Here is a 16,607-nt window from a genome sequence, read left to right as displayed (position 1 = left end):
AATGGTCCACTCCTCCGATGAGCAGCGATATCCTTCTTTTAAACTTTGTCCATCGCTAACGAGTAGTTGAGAATGTCATGGAAAAGAAACGGACAGCACTTTTCACGACAGCAAAAACGTTCATAGCAACAAAATGCAAGCGTCCTAAAGAGAGATAGATCTGTTCATATACTGATTGTTATAGTAGAACCTTACGGGATGCAGACAAATTGCGTTCATAAGCAACTTCCTGTTGAAAAATGCCCTCGTCCAGAATTTCTGGGTATGAGCGCATGTAATATCCTTTTCTCTTGCGTCCTTTTTAATACATATTAAACATTTGAAATCAGACCAGCATACGCACTTTTCTATCTTCATATAAATGGAACCGCCAATAGTGCCGTCTTTTTTTCATTGACGTCAAATAAGCCCCTCTAAAGAAGCGGGCATCACTGAGCACGGCATGTGATGGCAACAAATACAGAAATGCGCGACAAAGAATTTTTGGAGGCCTGTAGCAAGCTCAACAGTTTATTTTCTTTTTTTTTGCGTTGGCTTTTCCTCTTAAAATGACCAATTATATAACTTCGAGTATTTTTTAAGTTTCTCTCAATTCATGTAACGTCGCCACCGAGCAAACGAATTCACTATGTTTCCATTAACTATGTGCATGAGAAGCGCTTCCGTTCTCTTGCTTGAACTTTCTTTCATGAAGTTGTGGCGTTCATGCAATGTGGCGTCCATGAAATCAAGGCGATGAGCTGGGCTAGTTGGTGTGTCATCATTAATTCAATGATGCGGGATTAGGGCAAGACACGAGCTTTGCGAGCTATGCCTGTCTTCTTCTTTGTCCGTGTCCTAGTTATATGCACTAGTTTTTTTAATTAATGGCGTCATTGAAGCCTTCTGTCGATCGGCAGTGAGAAATTGCGCTTTAAACAGGGTGAATTCATTCATTAAGACCGCCTAGAGTATGAGAGAGCTTCAAGGTTTCTGCTAGTTGCACACTTGAGACAGCGCTAACACGCTTCTTCTTCTTAGTCATTGTTTCCCGAAATGTAGCGCAACGTTGCATTATCTGTTCGGGAGGCATTTTGAGTATCATTATCACTGTGAACACAACCTCTGCCTCCAAGCAACCATAGACAAGCATAGGCATTACCTCCAGAAAAGCACACAACTCGAAGTGACGAGGCCCCGCGGAACTGCGACGGCTCCCACATCTGGAATAAGTATAGCCCAAGGGCGAAATGTTTGCAATTACAGCGCACCGTCGCGACAAAGCGCCGTGAATATTTTTCTCTCTCTCTCAGAAAGTCAAGTCTTTGCACACCACAATGGGACGGCACCGAAGGGAAGCTTGTTGAGGTGTCTTCTCTGGCGTCCTGCGCAAAGCGAGCAGCACAACCAAATGTATCGCCGAAACGTCCTTTCCGTCCATTTCCTTTAATAATTCACTGCCCCGTGTCACTCGGTATAAGCACTGACACAACACAGCACAGCAAAGCACTCTCGACGACGTCACTCTCACGTGATCACCACGACATCACGTTCCGGAAACGTCGCCATTCGCAGCGAGCAGGATCGAGGCTCGAGGTCGAACCACGCATGTGCCGTCGGCCACGTTCAATGGCTCTCTTTCACCAATGGTGGCACGGGTAGTTGCTGCGCAGAATCACTGATACGCGGCCGATAGCTCGAAGGGTGCAGATACACGGGCACTTCTTCATTGCCTTCTATGCCGGTAGAGGCACTGTGAGGCTATGGTGAGATGTACGAATAGCCCGCTCTGAAGGCCGTCCAATGAGCGCTGAGTGAACGACAGTAAGCGTGACGTCACAGTCTGTACGTCTTCTGCAGGCTCTTTTTTTTTCCAAATCGTCGACTTGAGGGGAGGCGACTGCCGTTGTGTGGAAATCAGAGCCCTTTCCCCACGCGCGCATTTGGTTCGACTGTCTTTGTTTTATTTTGCTTTTGTTTTGCATTTGGTCCCACTTTGCTCGCCCATCAGTCAAGGCAACGCTGGGTTTCTAATCTCCTTGTGTGTTCGATAGAGTATACATGAAAAGTTATCAAGCTTGTAAAAGGGTCTAGTTCCTCGTTTTTCATGGATAACTTCTTTGAAAGGAAGCCTAAGATAGGTGCACTTCATCATTAGAGCAAGCTAATAATAGCAGGTGGTTCGCACATGCACATTTAGAAGTATTTAGAAGAAAAGACACTTAGGGAAGAAAATGCCGTATGAAATTTTTTTCCTCACCTTAGCATGCACGATTTTTTTAGCGAGGGGCTTCCAGAATCTCTTACGTTTTACTTATCTACTAGAGAAGAAGGCGATGTAGCGTGTGCGAATGGTTACGGCAATGTTATTGTGCTTGTGCCGTCCAGTTGTACTTCTTCGTGCGCTTCTTTTCCTCACTTTCACATCGGCCAGTATTATTGCGCACATCTTGTTACAATTCCTCTTCTGGGATTATTTAATCACCAGAGGAAAAGTGGTTATTTTAGAATTTATTAGAAAATAATATAGTTTGCTAATATCCTTTCGTCTCCTGCTTCTTGCCTATAAGCTTCAAGGTGACTGTCAAAACTGCAAAAAGCCTAATCCTTGCCTAATTTCAGTTACTGGAATTCTAATATACTATCCGGCATTAGGTTGTATTGTTTTTCAGCCGCTGTTTCACTGCTTTTTTTTTTTTACACAAGCACACATATTTTTCAATCCTTGTATTTTCTAATGGCCACGAATATAGCACCAGTGATGCCGTCAAAAAAAGATTTCGGGTTATTCTTTGAAACGTAGACTATGGAGTATATCAAGTAATTTCATTTAGCTTTCTGGCTGAAAAAGAGTGTTCGATTATTTCTTACTGGCACTATTTTCGTACATAAGTTTTATTATGATATGCTCATCTTGATTAACGCGATGTTTGAATGTCACAGCGGAGTCGGCGTGTGGCCTTTGCTTTTCAGCTTGAATTAATCCTCGATACTACGACTATCTAAAGTGTTGGTCCAGGAATGAAGCAATGAGTTCTGCCGCTGTATGGCGGCCACAAGTTCACGGTAATACTCAGTATGCGTCGCTTTCTATCACAACCATATGTGGCCCTAGCGCCAATAGAAAGACAAGTTTGAAAGAAAATAATATATCCGGGACTTTATGATCACTAGCTACGCACTGTGTTTCGTTCTACTAAATAACGACCTAACCTTATTGAAAATAGTAAAGTAAGTGTTCGTTCCTCCTGACGACATCAGGATCAAGGGAGTTAACACGACTATATGACAGAGATATGTGCTTAGTATCATCGCGTCATTCGAAAAGATGCGCAGTTTAACGATCTCTTAATATCAGGCGTGCACCTGTCACTGGTGCCGTAACAAGGTAGACAACGAAAGGCGAGAAAGGCAGTTTGAGTGGGCAACGCTGACGAGAGTGTAAAACAGGAAGAGCGGCTCCTCGGTTCAGGGACTATGTGCTTGAGAGAATCGTTTTCGTACGTCTGCGTTGAAAGGTGCACTCGCAACGGTGACGTAATGAGTATCGCAACAAACGAGCTATCTCCTGCTGTAAGCTAGAAGCTCTCTAAGCTAACGTCTCAAGAACGCGTTTCCTATAGACTAAGTGAAAGCTGTGCCGTCTGTGTCGCCCTAATCACAGAGTTACACATCTGCGTTGCTTGGTCGGGAAAAAGAAGCGTATGTACAATAGTACGGGGTATACCTGAGTTATATGTATGCAGTGTGTTTCCTCTCCTGAAGACGTTTGGTTCACCGAAGGAATCAAGAAGGCGAAACTGTCTTGTATTGATACATGATATATAGATACGCTTATATATTCTATAGTAATATGTCAACATGTGCCTCAGTTTTTATCGACAAGGCCAGAAATCAGGGTTAACTGAGAGGCAGATATGTCCATATCTAGAGCGAACTACTGCAGAAAAGTGGTTCTTTGAACGAGGGTAGAGTACCTTTAGAAAATCATGTCGAAGTTAAAAAGCCAGTGACAGCCGCCTAACAACCTTCCTGGTGCCAAGTCGCGAAAAGCACAGCCATGCAAAAGTTTTCCATCAAAGATTTTTGTACAAGGAAGCAAACCGTGGGGGCTTTGTCAGTGCAGTGTTATTCTCATTCTAAAAGTACTTGGTCATGACCTGTAAAGCTGTATGCAAGGCTGCACACTTCTATAACTACACAGATTTGCACGATAGCGTGCGAGGTTGATATATGTGCCAAGCTTCCCTTACGAGAGGTTGGGAGATTCTGCAATATTATCTTTCAATCGCACAGAAACAGTCATCATGAAACCGAACATAATGAACCACTCTTTTGTTACACTTGTATGCCATCTCCAGCAGATGTAATGAACTTTGGCAGAAATACTCCTCTTACGTCGGTAGCTACTCTTATAAACCTACTACTGAAGTCAATCTAGAAGCGAGATCAGCTATGAATCACGTATAAACCAAGACCGCACGGTGCTGCTAATTACACCGCACGCACATAAAACAAGAAAAACGAAAGCAACTGTTTCATATAACGCGCAAGAAATTATTACAACTAAATTCTTGCTCTCACTTCACTTTCTCTGGGCACTGCGCAGTAAGACACGTCAGATCCGAAAGCAACCACCCGCAAGGCCAGAACACTTCTGTCGTCAGCGGCAAGCTTGCAGGGGTCACGAATGTAGACGGCCACTTCTTGCACGCACTGATTGCTCCTTCTAAAAGCAAGCTTCACTATTCGATGGCTCCCTCAGCGCTTGCCAGTATAGATTTAGTAGTGGCTGTGCAACACAAGTGGCAAGCGAGACGCACTTTCCGGGAGAAACAGCGTGGCCACCAGAGTCAACGCAGCACAGTGCGCCGTTGGGATGAGTCACGGGGACCGCGGGGCTTACGCAAAATTGGCCTGCATAGTTGGTGCCTGGTCCGGTGTGGTGACGCCGTTGAATATACCTGTGCGAGAAAAGAGCAGGAAACAAAGTGATGAAAAGCACTGATATTTTGCGCCGGTTTCTTTATCACTCACGCATGTTAAGCAGTACTTTGCAGTATAGGATCCTTATTATGACTTCGATTCCTCGAGAGATAAATCCCTCGAAACTCTTGCCGATCAGCTGAAGCAGCATAGTGGATGTACCGTCGGGCTGCTCAGTTGCAATGCAAAGCGTCGCCACCAGAACGCGTTAAATTGGGCCAATATATTTCTTAGCGTATGGCCTCAGACGCGGCAGTCCGCGCTGCAGCATCAATATTCTCAAGAGGCGCACCAGTTCGACAAATCGACTTGGATGTTGCCGCAGTTTCGCAGCAGCGATCGAAAACTTGGTTATTGTTGTTCATGAGTAAAATTAAATTTCCATACGCAGAATACAGTTATATGCTTCTATGTTTACATTAAGTTTTGTTTTTGGATGTGTTGTGCTTCAGTGAGGGCGGTGCGTTTCCGATGACAACGCAAATAACCACGGCAAATTCGTTTCCTAGATACTTCCGGTTCCAGATTGTTTCCACTCGTCGCCTGTTACATCGCAGTCGTCATTGGCTCTGGCATCGCTTATTCACTAATTCATTTTTGGTGCGATATCACTGATTTCATTGTATCATCACAGGACCATACCGTACTGCGTATGTGCATGACGTGAGCGCAGAAATGCGTTATACTGTGAGTGAATGTGTGTATGGATTGTAGTACTACAATGGCGTATGTTCTACTGTGACTGAATATGTGCATATATTGTGACCTCTGGAGTGGACTGTGTAGTGGACTGTGTGGATTGATTGGGTGCATAGATGATGACTGTGGGAGAGAATGTGTGCTATTACAAGAGACTGTGCGCATAGCGGGGTAGATGCGACAGTCTTTAGGACATTTTAATATAGAAAGGACGCTACGGTGGAGCAATTGCCGGAAGATAAAGCAAGGCTAACCCCACCTGTAGCATTTAACACCTCAACTCAACTCAACTCGCAGAAATAGACCATCTCGAAACGTAGGCGCGCGCTGCCATGGTTAATATCCTGGCGTAGGCTGGCACTTGTGCACATGTGTTACCGCCAGTTTCACTTGCGTTTGAAAGAGTTTAATGCAACAGCCGTTGCATGTTCGTTTTTTTTTTTGCCTCATCGCGAAGCGATTAAACCTGTAAAAGTAAGCGAGGGAACCACCGGCGGCGCGAACAGATGAGCTTCACTGGCCACAGCACGAGAGCATTCATGCTACCGCCGCAGCCGATCACGCCTCGTGGTAAACTGCGACACACTCTCACGCTGTGCATTGCACATCGTCTTCTTCATCAACCAATGCTACTATCAAATTAATATTCGCGCCTTGAGCTATGTGGCGGTAGTCACAGAGAGATGTGCGCTGCATGCGCTGGCGTGGACAGCGTTGTGGCAGGAACACGGCACTAGAGCGATACGTGTTGACGGTGACAACACTGCTGCAGAAACGTGACACCGGAGCATATGCCGCCGGCGTACTTTGAGTAAATTGGCATTGACGACAAGAAGGTTCAAGATGCGCACAACTGGCCCTCTGGGTCAGCGGACACTTCAATCGCGCTTTCAGATACGTGGCGGTGGTGTCCACCTGCAAAAACTGCGCTTTCGCGCCATATTTCGTGCTTAGCAAGTCTAAACCGCCAGCCTATTTTTTCCCCCGTGAGTCTTTGCGTTTACTCCGAAAAAGCAATGCAGCACACCCACTCGTAAAAGCGGTTTACGTAAATGAAGCGAGATTCAAACTTTCTGTCCCACTGTAGTAAGCTGTCCAACTGCACATGCCCTGCACTTTTCGTGGAACCTCCAAGCCGCAACTGCTTCCGCTGCTTCAGCCATTCGGTGCTCGCTTCAGGTCTTTATAGGGAATCAATGTTAGAATATGGACCCAGGTGAGCTGCTTTGAAACCAGCTGGGTAAATGCCAGCAGTTAAGGCGACGGTGAGCGAGGCCTTCATTCGGTGGGGAAAAATTGATGACAGCACCAATAAAGAATCATAAAATAACTATATCAAATGTTCATATAACCTATCCTTCACTTGCCTCTTTGTGACAAAAAAAAACGATAATGTGGACTCAAGTTTAACTTCTCAGAAACTTCGCGGTATAGCGTTTCGTTACAAGGCGATGCTCGCTATCCGGCCAGTCATGATATCCAACGAGTATGGTACCAGCCAATCACCGATTGCGCTTAAATGAGACGACTTTTGTGAGCCTCTCACCTGGTGCCTGGCCCTTGGTTTAAACATAGCGTTCAAGGTGCTGGCGTAAAGTGCTAGTAGCTAGATGTCGTCACGGCATGGTTGCCATCATGGAGAAACTATACCAGAACAAGTGCGCATTTTGCTCGCCCTGCGAATGTGCGATGACTGGGCCGAAGTATTTGTCCTATCGCGCAGCTTTTCGAAAAGCACGAAAAAAACAAACAAACAAAAATTAGCTGCGGTTTAACTACTGCTGAACCTGGTTAGAGAGCGAAAGCTATGGTGTATCGGGCAAGTAGACACGGCTTGGCGTCTGTAACGTTGCGTGCGTTCCGCACACTAGATAGGCAGCGCGCCCACCCTGGCCCCCTAGCAGCTGCCAGTGAAATTAATGGTTCATCGCGAGAGGTTGGTCGCCCAATTAAAGCTGCGGCCTATTCTGCCGCCCTCTACCGGCGAATCGAAAGGTCAAAGGTCAAGTGGTGCAACACCAATGGTGGAGCACATATGGTAAGGCCTATAGCCCCACTTGACCTCTCGCTCACTTGAAGGTCAATCGGCAATGCACGGCGAAATAGGCTTTACCTAGTCTAGTGAAGCTTTCACTTCAAAAAGCCAAAATCTGCCGGCGTGATGTTGCGACTAGAGCTCGTCAGTGCTGCAACAAAATTTTTGCTTATTATTATTATTATAGCTTAATGTTTGCTCTTTATTTGCTTTTAGCAGCTGCAAAGCAGCGTTACTGGTACTTACCCAAATGTGTCAGTTTAGAATTCTATGTGGAAAGAAAGACAAAACGGAAAGTCTCTCGCTTTATCGGCGCCTCATCTCAGGCAAATTAGTGATGGCTCCTAGGATCGCGTATTTCAGCTGCTGGGCTTTATAATTAACGGGCCATCGTCTCGTAGGCTCCGGAGGCTGTGTAGCGTTTACGCGTATATTCACGTATGCATAAACATATATGCTCTTTTACACGTAGTGTTGATTCACTATGTGTTCATTGATCGATCGATCTGTTAATTTATTCGTGTATTGATTGATTGACTGATTGGTTGGTTGGTTGATTGATTGATTGATTGATTGATTGATTGATTGATTGATTGATTGATTGATTGATTGATTGATTGATTGATTGATTGATTGATTGATTGATTACATGTACTTTTCTCATGCATAAGACTGTTTCTTGCTTGCTTTCCACGCTTCACAAGCGGACGAGGACTTCGCAAGCGCGTTTGTTGTTGTCTTCACCCTATGCTTTCCAAAGGTTAAAATATTCTAGCGTATTCCACGACCCCCTGCGATTACAGGATGATCATTACTTTACTAAGCAGGGCTTGTCTAACAAATGCCTCGATTTCCTTTGTAAAAGAAAAAAAGTTCCTCCGAAGTCTTTCCATCGGGGTTAACTGCTTCGCGCTGCTTTCAGCATCGCCGCCGAGCGCAGCAGATTCATGAAAGAGTGAGATGAAGCGGCGAGAACGAGGTTAACGTATTGCCGGTTCTTGCGAGCATGAATGAACCCTGGGGATCTTTTCGTCTTCGAAAATGCACACCACAAAGAGAAAAATAAACATCAAAGGAAAAAGTCACATCTCCAGCGATTTGAAATTAGACCAAAGCGCATTCTGGAGCTACGATGACGCCGAAAGAATAAGGGATATAGAAAAGACGTTTTCAATTACGATTTTACATTTTCCACCGCCGTCGGCGGCCCCCGCGCGAGCAAGCGTAATCACCTCTGCTGAAGAAAGACAGATGCTGTGCTACACATAGCTGCCGGAAGCAAACGAAGACGGAGGGCTCCACGCGGGCCGATCAGAAACGACGATATGAGTTTCTCTCGCGAAGCGCACGCCGCCGGACAAGAGCAGCAAGAAAGTCCTCGCTACTTGTATTTATGATTTCTTGAGTTTTGTAAAAAAAACAAACAACGTACGCAACTAAATACGCCAAGGTTGGGGTCTGATGTACCAGCGGGAACCAGATAACTGTGATATCATGATCGCCGGTCTCTCAGTGCTTCCGCGAACAAAGAACGCTGTGGCCTAGAGGGAAACTTCTCAGTTTCCCTTTGTTTGTATTTTCCGCTAACTTAAACTGCTGTTTAGTAGTCTGCTCGCCAGCACCAGGTGGCAGAGTCATCAGACCTGAAGCGCAATCTGCGAAGCCATGTGCCCTTACGCCTGCCGTCCAATAGTGCCGGCAACGGTCAATGCGTGCGTGACTGTGTGCTCCATAGAAAGTAATAGCACGGCTTCCATTACGAGGTAATGGAAGAGAAGCATGTACAGCCGAGAGCAATGCCAGTTTCGTTTTAGTTCCGCCCTCATTCGGTGATCATTTGCGTGCTTCGAGATGACGATTCGGGATGAGACACCAGCGGAAAATTCTTTGCCCAGAGTCGTTTCGAATGGCATGAAGCCAAAGCTTACGAGAAGAGGTCAACAGTCACGACTGAAAAGTGACAACTGAAGAGAAGGTGACAACTGCATGATTACGTCCATTGCATGATTACTTCGCCTACGATAGTTGATTTTTGGGCATGTAATATGTTCAGTTCTATACAGAGTCAGTTTTTGTATTGTATACGCTAGCCGCGTTTTCCTTGCATATAACATTGCGTATAATATTGTTTTGTTGTCATATTGCAATCACGTATCTGCACTGCTCTACCTTGTTATGGTCTCTTGGGCCTCGTCAAGCTGCCCCGAGCAGCTTTTTGCCCACGAGCTCCAACCATGTAAACTTGTGGCGAAATAAATGAATTGAATATAATTGAACTAAAGACTGTGCAGTAAAAAAAAATGGCGGTGGTTTAGCTCTGGTTAAACCTCGAGTGACGCGACAGCTACAACTGGCTGAAAGTAACTTGGTCACGTGACCAACCGCGTGATTAACAACGTGATCAGCCACGGCGCCGCTCCGCCGGCAGCTGCTCCACGCCATGTGACCAACCACGTGACAGCACGTGGCTGCGCAGCCACAGAGTGGCGGCGCCGCCACGCTGAAGGCTCGAAATGTTACCGTAATGTAGCTATCGCTACAAAAACGCAGGTCTGCAGTCAGTACAAACCAGGCCCCGTTGGCTATCGAATTGCCTAGTTTCTCACTCAGGATGCCGACCTTATTCATTGTCTCGTTGATTGTTATCTTTGTCTATGAACGCCAATCAGTCGCGAACTAATTTTCTGTACAAAAACATACAGACAGGCCGATATCAAACGCGAATGCGCCCTTTGGCGCTGGAGCTCACACTTTCAGCGTGGAACACGGGAGAGTTTTGCAACCTCCGCCTCAAGGCACTGGACCCTGGACTGCGCCTTCGTCTTCCACGTAACTTAGCACGTCGCGAAGCAACAATGTTATGCCGTTTATGGATCGGTGTTGCTTTTACCAACCACTATGCTTTCCGGATGGGGATGGCCGAAATTCCGGCCTGTGAAAGCTGTGGTTGTGAGGAAACCATCGCTCATCTTCTCTGTGAGTGCCTTGCATTTGCGAGTGCAAAACATACACTGTGTTGTGCCCTGGACCGCCTCGATCCTCGCCCATTAACAGAGCAAAAGATCCTGGGTCCGTGGCCACAGCAGTCGACTGCCTTCAAAACATACAAGGCACTCTTTGCCTACTTGACAGCGACTGGATTGAGTGACAAATTGTGACAGCGTTGTGCTTGTGTGTGTGTTATGCCTTTTTTCCCTTCTCTCTTCCTCCTTTTATTCCCCTAATCCCTCTTCCCCAGCGCAGGGTAGCCAACCGGAACCCTTTTCTGGTTAACGTCCCATCCTTTCCCTCCTCCTCTTTATCTATCTCATAGGGCGTACTTTTTCACTTTGCAGCGATGTACCCCTATTGTAACCGCTTTGTGAATATGTACTTCGATATAACTTTTGCGCAAAATGATGAATCCGGTTCGGTTGCAACTCAAAGTATGCAGGCAAGGTATTTTGTTTTGCTCATAGGAGATGCTCGCGTTTCATTCCGGCCTGAATGTACCCCCTTTGTCAAAAGTAATCGAGCAGCAGATTCTGCTTCTCAACCGTATAGTGCGCCATTACGGCGCATCTAAAGATCTAAAGGTGTCAAAACGTGAGGACCAGGGCTCACCTTACTTTGCACAGATTCAGAGCTTAAGAGCTGCCGTAAGGGCTTCGCTGCGCGGCTAAGAAGCAAAACACCATGGCCCGGTTACTTCTGGCAAAGACACTGTGACTCTCGTAAATACGTGCCCTTGTTCTCAAAACTCTGTATACATGTTTCGAGCGATCTCATTAAAACCATCGTTAAAATGAAATCGTCTAATTCTAATTGTCTCATTTTGGGCACTCGAGAGGCTCCAAGGCAAGTGTGAGCATGCCGACTAATGTTGCATTATAGCTACCGAAAAAACGTTTTAGCATTCGCGTCTCCTTACTTCCTACGAACGTTCGCCTGCGAATCAGCACACTTCTCGATATCTGTGATTTCGCAGATCGCATTGGAAACGTTTGCAGTTCTGAATTAATACAGCGATGACTGCCGCTTTGTGGCTGATTTTGGGAAGCGTTTGTCTAATGTAACTTCTCGTTAATATGTTATCTCGAGTTCTATCATGTGGGACGGCAACGGGATATTAGGTAGTGCGTCATTAATGCTGCCAAAGTTGACATCGTAAGTTTTTAAAAGCGAACAAATGTATCTGTTAGCGCGCGACCCTGTCGGCATAACAGCACTTGAAATACAATGGGTAAAAAATTAATTCGGTTCCAATTTTAGTAACCAGGTTGAGTTGGGAATAGTTTTTCAGCGCATGCTTCAAGTGTTTCTTGAAAAAAATATATAAAGCTCACAATAAAATGGCTGTCTTTGTAAGATTATGTGGCTTGCGTTCGATTGTCAGAGTTGTAATTCCCAGTTCACATGAGCCCTCTCATTAGGCCTACGCGTGGAAGGCGATACTTCAAATGCCCGTACACTTCAGAAATTGGGCGACGCGTAATCCGAAACACTTGGAACAGATTAATCTGGTCCCTCTCGTTATGCCTTCCTTTTGTCGTCGGAAATCGTGTTGAACGTGTAACTGTCGTAGCATTCCTCGCAACAAAATCTAAATGATACAATCAATGTCATTGCCCTTACCACATTGCGCTTGGCAACAAGTTTTTTTTTAAGACACTAGATGTTTGTTTGTAGATAAACTCAGAAAAATTTCCGTTCCTCCTTTCTTCTCCTAAGCGAAAATGGGGAGCGGGTAAGATGCATAAATTTTGTAACTTGTTACCTGTTTGCCCAAGTACAATCACGGGCGTGACGATTTGGGCGAGTTGATTTTGACAGTGTCACGTTTAGCACAAACACGGGATGGGACATGAAGACGAGAACACACACACTGACGCTACTAACAATCAGGATGAACAATATGAAAAAAAAAACAAGTAGAAGCCATACGGGCGGAAATCAAACGCGACCTCCGTCACGTTGGCTCACTCCTTAAGGTCTCCCGTTCTTTATCTTGCAAAGCAAGAGATGCAGCGCTCACGGGCTCAGAGCCATATTGATGAATGTTTCCGTGCCTCAGCGATGTCACGTGTCAGCTGATGCCTGTCCGAAGAGATCAATTTTCAACGCTCAAATCCTTGCCTACATCTCTTGCAAGAACGGCAATGAAATGTAAAGTGACCTCCAATGCTTTGGTCTACCTTGCGGCCATGTTCTCAAGAGTCGTTCGTTTGTGGAAAGACAAAAGCACAAGGTAGACAACGGCTGCATTTACAGTCCACAAATTTCATTTGGTGTCTCATAGTGCATCACCCGTTTCCATGCATAACCTCGCCCGCTGTTCTTTTCTTCATATGCCGACCTGTGTCTGTGCAAAAAGTGTTAGAAATATGAGAAGGAACAGCCTCTTAGCATGAAGTCAACGGTAATATATACCACAAACATAAGTCAGAAAAATAATCTTTTTTTTTTCATTCTAAGTTGTTTTCCTGCAGCCTCATGGTTCTATTATTGCCTTTTCAAGTTGTAAGCATAGCCTTTTTTTTTTCTCAAGAGTGATAAACTGCGTGTTGCATTAATACGCGGGACGTGTCAATGTCACAAGGCATGCTCGGCAATTTTTGACGCTATCCGCAGAGGCAGCTTCGGAGGTTGCACGCATTATCATTACTGCACTGTAATCCGCCCATGATATGTCATGGATGTGATAACCACGCTAGTGAGGACAGTAGCAGGCTGCGCTCTTTCGCTTGATTGATTTCGCTCTTTTAAGCGGCGCGTGTTCACCGTATCTTAGAGTGACAGATTGTGTGCTGTTTCGTCATAACATTAACTATTGCGGAGACATAACAAAAACATCTTTCCGTAAAGTGGCATAGCCCTGATTTGGACTTGTCTCTAGAGAAGGGGGACCAGCCATCGTTCTGCTGCTGCAGCCTGAAAGTCACAGATCCTGTTCCCAACCTCACTGACCGCATGTCCCAAATGGCAGAGCGCGACAAAGGCTGCGGGCTGTAAGCTGAGATTTTCCGATTGCTGAGTAAAGAATGTCCCCGAGGCAGCCGACCGAACCGTTACAAAGCCATTGTAACCTTTCACAGCATCATCGCCCTTCACAGCATATGTGCTATCCTTGCTCCATCAGTGCCACGTGTTGCCATATGGCTGAGGACACCAGGCGCACTTTATTTTCCTTGGCCCAGACACGCACACACGCCCTGAGCGTCAACCGCGTCTCGTCGAGCTGAAGCCGCACGCGGCGCGCAGAGCCAGGCCAAGCCGGCCGCTCCAGCTCCATCTCGCTAAGTGGACCGCCGACAACGGTGCGCTGGGGGTGGTTTTCCTCTCTTGCCTGCTGCAAACCTTAGCTCTGTGGCTCGCCTCCTTTGACACCACAATCGATGGCAGACGTTATCCGAGGCGCTTACAAGGGCAACAGCGGCAGCCGCTATCGGCCTGACAGCCGTATTATACCTGCGTGTTTGCAGAGACGACGAGCGAGTACATTCCCGTGTTTCGTGGCGTCTCGATACGACAATACGCTCGTCAGACAGAGAACAGAGAGAGACGCAAGAGCACCGAGTAGTCCCTCTTTTTTCGCTTTTTGTCTTTTTTTTCTCCCTCGTCATTTTCTTTTACAGCCTCCTTGTTCATACCCTCCCCACGGGCGGAAACCTTCGTCCTGTGTCCTCTTTTCCACGTATGACGACGCAGTTTAATACGTTTCTTTCAACTCTGCGGGCTTTTGTTCTTGCGTCGGCGCCAGTCGTTGCCTCATTCTTTTTCTATTGTTTCCTTCCTTGTTGTTATTCTCCTCCGCGTCCTCTCTGTCCCCTCCTCTTTCCACCGCTCGCTATGGGACGGGACAAGTGGCGCGAGTCTCGAAGACGAATGGCACCCGGTCTGGCTCATTGAAATTTATGGCCGCGACAAGAAGGAAGGAAGAAGAGGGGGGCTGCACTTCCACTTTCAGGTGGCTGCCAGTATTCGCAGTGCTCTTGTGTTTGTGATTGCTGCTTCGAAGTAGCGCCCGCCGCCACCTTTGCTGCTGTCCTAAGGAGAACAGCGGCAGCGCAGTACTGAGGGCCAGCAGGGCTTCCAGAGTGGCACTGTTTGTTCTTTTTCGTGGTGCAGAGCAGGGGAGGCGCGCGCACTGCAATATGCTGAGTGCTTCTGCCACTTTTATTGCTGCTGATCTGCTTTTTCGCTCTTTGTTTTATTTTTTGGGGGGTTGGCTTCCACTGAGGGACAACGGCTGTCATATTTTCACCGCGTGACATTTCTGCGCAGAAATTTGATCGCCAAGTGGTGGGGACGTCGCCTGATTCACGGTTGTTGCAAACGGCTGCTCCTTGTACTACAGAAAAAGAATCGATTGTCAATAGCAAAAGGCGCTCTGGTAATGCCTTTGTGCTCGTGGGAAGATGAATCTGGCGTATCTTAAAATTTCTGGCGAGCAACTGTAGCTTCGGCAGATATTATTGAGGCTGTACTAAAATCGTTGAAACGTAACAAAGTACGCGTCGCCAACTATTGTTTGAGCAGAAAAGCTGTAATAATAACACCATTAAATCAAACAGCAGTGCCAAGTGTTCTTTCTTTCTGACGGCGATCATGGATTGAAATAACGCAGCCGTTGCATTCAAAGGGTACGAAAGGCAGTCAAGCTGCATAAAAACAATATTTATAATATCTATTCACGTACAACACGTGGGTAATTCAAATTCAAGATTAAAATTCGTCATTGCTGTTTGAAAAAAGCGTCGGTCACTTTGTACAGCAAGAGTTTCTCTGCATTGAATGTGCGTGTTTATTACGCACCAACCCGGCAGTGATCTTCTACTACGTCGCAGTATTTATAAAAAATAAAACAACAGAATTTGTCGATGCCCAGAAGATGAGGAAAAATCTGCTTTTTGATAGTAAGAGGACCAGTATACGAGGTGCGTTTCCTTACAATGTCACGTGGTACGGGAAGGCGTCTTGCGTCAGTGCCGTCATGTGGAATGCCATGCTGTGTTTTGTTTGTGAATCAGACAAAGCCTGCAATTTTTTTTTTAGAAAACACGACACACCGTCAACTGTGTTTGTAGAACGAAGTGGTGGTCATGTACGCGAGAACGAATCTGTAATCCGCCTAGAATAAAAAGGAAAACAAACTCGCTGAAGGGCGCTTTGTATTTCTGTTGAGCACCGACGTCAAGAAACTTTGAAAGCCGTTGATCCAACGCTCATTGCGCTATACGTATATGAGGAGGACAGGTTTTCTGATGATTGATATCGAAAGCATTGAGACATGAACTTTCGCCTTGGAGACGCGAATATTTCGTACCATCGAGAATATCGTTATTTCGGGGATCATCTATGCTTGTACTGGTATTAGTCTGTTCAGTAGTTTAATTGTGCCTCGCCGTGAGTTGTAGTCTGCACCTCACCCTGAGCGATATAACACGCGTCATGTTTAAGCGACGGCACTCAAGAGCAGCCGCGGCGACAGCGGCGCCGCCTAGCGCTCCTTCTAACGGCAAAAACAAGCGTCCATATAAACGCCGAGAACCTTAGCAAGTTAGTTACGCCGCCGTATTTGGTGATCTCATTTCTCTGTGCCTCTGCCCACCACGTATAGAGCTTCTCTCGAGGGATGCACTGCGCTGCGTTGCGCTCGGGCGATATTTATCAACGCGCAGCTTAGGCGCTCCCACGCCGGACGGCACCGGCTTGGGCGCGCAGTCTTGGTTCGTTTAACCCCGCGTCTCTCCATAAATAGCTTCACGCTACTGCTATTAACGAGCCACCTTGCGTACTGCACACCCCTCCGTATAACAAGCGGTGCCAATGCTTGCGTCGCGTTCCCTTTCATAAGATTTTATGCACTTTGTGCACAGGTCCATACTTGACTTTTTTATTTTCTTGGACATATACGGGGCTTGTTAAT

General features: G+C 46.3%; 1 protein-coding gene across 5 annotated transcripts in view; it reads right to left on the bottom strand.

Annotated features, from left to right (window-relative positions):
* Positions 1-527: 527 nt before the first annotated feature.
* Positions 528-16,607, bottom strand: part of LOC144098333 (potassium voltage-gated channel protein Shaw-like) — a 107,626-nt gene continuing 91,546 nt past the window's right edge. For 2 of the 5 annotated variants that reach the window (XM_077630892.1, XM_077630893.1), the window contains exon 4: positions 528-4,943. In XM_077630892.1, the coding sequence (XP_077487018.1) occupies positions 4,882-4,943 (62 nt within the window). In that variant the 3' untranslated portion in view covers positions 528-4,881. The remainder of the gene's footprint in view (positions 4,944-16,607) is intronic. The other 3 variants (XM_077630895.1, XM_077630894.1, XM_077630896.1) reach the window with 3 other exon arrangements.

This window comes from Amblyomma americanum, chromosome 7 (genome assembly GCF_052857255.1).
Source record: "Amblyomma americanum isolate KBUSLIRL-KWMA chromosome 7, ASM5285725v1, whole genome shotgun sequence".
In the NCBI taxonomy this organism is placed as follows: domain Eukaryota; kingdom Metazoa; phylum Arthropoda; class Arachnida; order Ixodida; family Ixodidae; genus Amblyomma; species Amblyomma americanum.
Note: the sequence above shows the minus strand (reverse complement) of the source record. Positions and strands in the feature narration are given on the sequence as shown.